The sequence below is a fragment of the Lolium rigidum genome, chromosome 4, assembly GCF_022539505.1.
Source record: "Lolium rigidum isolate FL_2022 chromosome 4, APGP_CSIRO_Lrig_0.1, whole genome shotgun sequence".
In the NCBI taxonomy this organism is placed as follows: domain Eukaryota; kingdom Viridiplantae; phylum Streptophyta; class Magnoliopsida; order Poales; family Poaceae; genus Lolium; species Lolium rigidum.
This window is the reverse complement of record NC_061511.1, coordinates 267,199,763-267,205,635: the sequence shown is the minus strand read 5'-3', so window position 1 is coordinate 267,205,635 and position 5,873 is coordinate 267,199,763. Positions and strand designations below refer to the sequence as shown.

The following is a 5,873-nucleotide window of genomic DNA, read 5'->3' as shown; positions in this document are numbered from 1 at the left end:
CTCCGTACAAACGAAAGGAAAATCTACAAATGTTGTAACATGTGCAGGGGGACTAGAGTACATTTTTTTTAGAGCAAAAACAGCCTCGTCACGGTTCCATTTAGGAAATCAAAGTCTTACAAAGTCAGCACATGAGAAGGGATAAGAGCATCTCTAACCGATCTCTCAAACTGTAGAGGAGAAGTATCATTTAGAAAAATGTATTTGCTTCTCTAAAGAAAAGTCATTTCTAACCAAACCCCTAAATTTAACTCCTTCAATATATATTCATACCAAATTCATACGAACTTGGCTCAAACTTCGGCATTGAACATGATTTAAACCACTAGACTAGATTAAACTACTAGAGAAACTACTCTAAATCTAACCTAAAAATCTTCATCGCTGCTCCAGAAGACCTCGTCAATCGCCCTTTTCGCTGAATTGTTGCTGCGCCAGAGGTGAGGTCGATGACAGGCGCGGCGGACGGCCTGGCTCCGACGATCTTGCTCACCTTGTAGCGCTCGACAAACCAAAAGCTTTTCCAACACCACTTTTTCGACTCCAGGCAGCTGAAGGAAGAGAACTACACCCAGATTCCTACAAATCTCTTCCAAGTGATTCACTATATACATGTCGTTTCTGGTAAGCCAGAGACTCCACATCGCTGCAGTATGAATTGTGTTAGTAGTAGTACTATATTATGAGACTTCTCACATAACCAAAGATTAGCAACAGATTCAAAGGTAACATAACCAAAGGCTAGCAACAGATTCTCACATAACCAAAGGGTAGCAACAGACTTAAAGGTAACAGGATCAGAACATGCACTAGTTATTTGTTTCAGTTCAGACCAAACAAGCCTAGCAACTGTAAATTTTCAAAGAACAAATGCATGCATGTTTCAGGTTCAGAGCAGAAAGCACATGTTAAAATCATCTGCTGATTATCTTTTGACAAGACTGTATCTGACAAGACTGTCTTTACTCTCTAGTGAGGATCTTGTTATGAGAAATTAACCAGAGAAAGAAGTGTGAATCTTAGGGGTAGTTTGATTTTCCAAACAGCTTGTACATACAAATGCAAAACACCCCTAAAGTTGATGATTGCATACAAGAAACTGACGCTATAAACACCTTTTGACTCTATTTCCAGACAATAGCATCTTCCTCTTAACTGAGATGAAAGTTTGTGCTATCTGTAGGATTTCATACCATTGAAGCAAAAGACTGTAAGTAAAGTATCTCCCGAAGGTGACTAAGTTGTTCACCATCCCAGCGATTAAGAATAGTACTCCCTCCGGTCCATAAAAATTGTCAGACACTTAGTACAAAAGTTTTACTAACTTGGTACATATTATGGATCGGAGGGAGTAGCTGATTTTTCGTTAACAATAATATAAACCTCCCAATATTGTATAGCAAGAGTGGGAGTACAAAACCAATGATCGTCCCAGAATTTCACCTTTTTACCATCACCAACTTTCAGTAATCTGGCAGCATTAACAGCATAGAGCCCCCCTTTCCATAAAGGAGCGATACCAACAGTTGAGAAGGAGAAAATATTTGGGCTGTTTACATTATACTTATGATCAATTATCTGTTTCCAAAGCTTATTCTCATCTAAGTGATATCATTTAACCCAAGAGGCTAAGAGACAAAGATTCATTTCAGCAACGTTTGGGATCCCAAGCCACCAAAATCTTTTTTTTTTTAGACACTAACCCCCAGGTGGCCAAATGATAATTGAAATGGCCTTCATAGTTATCCCACATTTAGTGAGACATTTGGGAGTTGATCAAAGAAATGTGATTTCAACAGGTTGGCTCTCAAAAAAAAAAATTTGTGATTTTAACAGCTTGACTCTCAAATGTTAAAAACTGCAGCTTCTGACAATAGACAATACTACATAAGTAGAACCAAAGCCTCCATGACAATTATGTAAAGTGAGTTACTGTGATGCAAACGTATTCCCAAAACCATGGAGAAGGCAACATGGAAATTACTTCGGGCTTCTTTCAAGACTATGAATTAACCATCAAGCTACGTTAAAAGCAAACTGTATCTATTTTCGCGAGAAATAACTGAGTATTTCTTGGAATAACAAGCAGAGAACTAGAGATATGCAGCCAACAAACATTAATACAGAGATAAAACAATTTTGACATCTCGTGAGGAAAGAAGGGCACAAGTGCCTTTCATTACTTGTCCAAAGCATTATTGGGCCTGGGCCCGTTAGTCTTATGGTTTGCTTAGGGGTCAAGTAAGCCTTGCTTGGGAGAAGTAAACCTCTCTATATATGGAGAGGAGATGTATCAATCTAATCAAGCAAGAATTAAGAAGGAAGTCCCTTCCCTCTTGCCACCGGTCGTGGGCAAGGCCCCCGGCCGGCCTTCTTGCACCCTCGCAGCCCTCTCTCACCCTCCCAAACCCTAGCAGCCGCATAACACTTGGTATCAGTTTTCCTGGGTTCGATCATGTCCAGCCCTCCACCGAGTTCTTCCCACCCACCGCCACTGCAATCCGACGTCCCCGCCGTTCTCTCCCCGGCGGAGATCACCGCAGCCCTCCGCGATCTCGCCACCGCGGTCCAGGAGATCCACCTCTACTTGGCTGGCCCCTACGGGCCTCCGCCGCCGGCGGCGCTGCTGCCGTGGCAGCCGACGCACCAGGCGGCCTCCGCCGCGATCGCCGGGCCGCTGCAGCCGATGCTGTTGCTGTCGTCGCCGCCACCCGACGCCGGGCTGCTGCAGTCCCCGCTGCCGCTGTCCACCATCTCCTCGGCGCCGGGGGTCCCTCTTCTCCAGCAGCCGGCCGCCTTCTTCCCCACCGGGACGCTGCAGCAGCAACAGCAGCTGCCGCCGCCACCAACGCCGCCGCTGCAGCTGCTGTCCTCACCGACGCTATCCCTGCCGTTCGGTGGGCAGCTGCAACAGCAGCAGCAGCTGCCGTCGCCACCAACACCGCAGCAGCCGGCTGCCGCCGCCACCGACGCCGTCCCTGCCTTTCGGCGGTGTGGGAGCGACCTTGGCCCCGGGCTCTACATCGACACCGCCCGGGATGCCCTTCCACCAGGTCCGTTTCCCTCCGTCGCCGTCACCGCTTCCGGCTTGGATCGCTATCCGCCACGTGTCGGCGGCGGTGAGGCCGCAGTCGCCGCGCGCGGCCTCCTAGTGCGTCGGCGTGTGCGGGAGATGCGTGATCTGCAGCTGCAGCTCCTCCAAGTTGCGCTTCGTTGCGCAAGGGACCTCGATCTCGTCCGCTGCGTTGGGGATCTTGGGCGTGCGGTTTCCCCCACGGGCAGCGAACATGCTGTTTTTCCAGCGGGCAGCGACCTCAAAGTCTGCGCCATCGACAGTCATCCGGCGGGGAGAAGGCATGGTGTCACTGACAGGAGCGCACCGCGTAGCACCACTGCATTCCGCCGCCGGCCGCCGCGCGGGCTCCTTTTGTCCCGCTGGTTTCCATGGGATCCAGGTGGTTGTACAGGTGCACGTCCGACGGGCGGATGGTGTCCACTTTATGTTCAAGGGTCAGCAATAAAGCATCTCAGTCTATTTCAGGTTGAGAGTAATAAAACAAGCCGAGATGAAAAAGGCTCGTTTTTAGGTATTAGGGTTGTGTTGCGTCGAGTCATGGTTTGTTTAGGTTGCAGCTCGAGGACGAGCTGCATGTCCAGGTGGGGTGTAGTGTTAGAGTACGTCATGGGCCTGGGCCCGTTAGTCTTATGGTTTGCTTAAGGGTCAAGTAAGCCTTGCTTGGGAGTCAAGTAAACCTCTCTATATATGGAGAGGAGATGTATCAATCTAATCAAGCAAGAATTAAGAAGGAAATCCCTTCCCTCTTGCCACCGGCCGTGGGCAAGGCCCCCGGCCGGCCTTCTTGCACCCTCGCAGCCCTCTCTCACCCTCCCAAACCCTAGCAGCCACATAACACATTTCAGCAACGTTTGGGATCCCAAGCCACCAAAATCTTTTTTTTTTTAGACACTAACCCCCAGGTGGCCAAATGATAATTGAAATGGCCTTCATAGTTATCCCACATTTAGTGAGACATTTGGGAGTTGATCAAAGAAATGTGATTTCAACAGGTTGGCTCTCAAAAAAAAAATTGTGATTTTAACAGCTTGACTCTCAAATGTTAAAAACTGCAGCTTCTGACAATAGACAATACTACATAAGTAGAACCAAAGCCTCCATGACAATTATGTAAAGTGAGTTACTGTGATGCAAACGTATTCCCAAAACCATGGAGAAGGCAACATGGAAACTACTTCGGGCTTCTTTCAAGACTATGAATTAACCATCAAGCTACGTTAAAAGCAAACTGTATCTATTTTCGCGAGAAATAACTGAGTATTTCTTGGAATAACAAGCAGAGAACTAGAGATATGCAGCCAACAAACATTAATACAGAGATAAAACAATTTTGACATCTCGTGAGGAAAGAAGGGCACAAGTGCCTTTCATTACTTGTCCAAAGCATTATTAGGAAACAAAATAATCACAGAACTATCAGGGCTGGGGATTTAATCAGTAAAGCAACCAGATAACATTGTGGTTTCTGGTTACTTGGTAAGCATCCAGAAATTCAATGTACTTCTCTGTTAAGCAAATTCAATGAACTAACAGGAACAAAAAAAAAAAGATACCACTACACATCTGCTTGGAAATTAAGGGCATACTATGTAGTCATATATCAGTGGAACTACTTTGATAAATAACAGAGTCTGGAAAAAAAGTACTCGCTGCAAAAAGCGGGAGAACTACTTGATGTTGAAAATTCAGAAACCATGACCTACCATTGCTAAAATACTGGGCATCAACTCAGTTAAGATGGCAAGGGCATGGCAATCAGCTCCGTCACAAGAGAAGGGCAGCTCTTATACAAATGCTGGAAGCCATTAGTGGCCACAACTGCTCGCCGATGTGCCAGGCAACTGAGAAAATTAAAGCATGCCTTCTTCAGTCCATCACAGTGGTGCTGCTCAGCAAGCGCCAGGATGGTTGCAACGCTGCCCACATCGATGTACTCACATAACTTTTCCTCGCAGATCAGCTTTAGCCTCTGCATATTATACCTGTCCGCCGCAACGAGCAGATGCTGGCACATGACATCTTCCTCTTCTTTCTCTGTCTGTAGCAACGAGTCTGTGTAGGCAAAGTAGAGCAATGCCTTGAACACCCGTGCCTCCATGTCATCTATGCGTACGACACCGCCAGTGTCACCCTCCTTCATTAAACCAAAGAGCTCCGCGCTGAATACTGGGGATCTGGACGCAAGCACACACCTGTGTGCGGCAATGGTCTCAACGCCTACCTCAAACACAACGTCGGCACCCTTCTCGGTCTTGAGGAGCTCACCGAGGTGCTGGTTCAGTTCAGGTGGGGGCACAGAGACAAACTTTGGATTGGTGGTCTCTTTGGTGCAGATGTCCTGCACAACGGCAACGTCACACCTGATTGTGAAAGAATCGTGCTTGAGATGCTCTGACTTCTCAAAATCCTCCCTTTTGATAAAGGTTGCATATCCCCACATTTGCCGACTAGGGAAGTTTATTAAGGTTCTGGATGTCCACGACGGTTGCTTCTCAACCAGCTTGACGAAATCAATCTTGAACTGCGCCTTCACGTCCTCGGTTACATCTTCATCGAGCATGAGGTAAACGGATATGTAATCCGCTGAGTCGGATTTGAAGCCATTGGGATAATAGTAGATGCGCCAGCGATGGCCGCCGACGGTGAATTGGCCAGATTTAAGGAACTCACCATTTGGAGTGCCCTTGGTGCGCGAGTAACCGTCGACCTTGAGGATGTGGTACCCGCTCGTCGAGGCGGCGACGATGGCGGAGGCGGACCCCGACGGCTTGTCGCCGGCGGCTTTAGCGGATGGCAT

At 47.6% G+C, this 5,873-nt stretch overlaps 1 protein-coding gene across 1 annotated transcript; it reads right to left on the bottom strand.

The window, feature by feature from the left end:
- Positions 1–4,808: 4,808 nt before the first annotated feature.
- LOC124648742 (BTB/POZ and MATH domain-containing protein 1-like) lies at positions 4,809–5,873 on the bottom strand. Its single transcript, XM_047188454.1, has one exon. The coding sequence runs from the start codon at positions 5,871–5,873 to the stop codon at positions 4,809–4,811; it is 1,065 nt and encodes a 354-aa protein (XP_047044410.1).

What these genes read in the sequence shown, in the direction of transcription:
- LOC124648742 (XM_047188454.1), bottom strand. Translation starts at nt 5,873, where the DNA reads ATGCCATCCGCTAAAGCCGCCGGCGACAAGCCGTCGGGGTCCGCCTCC.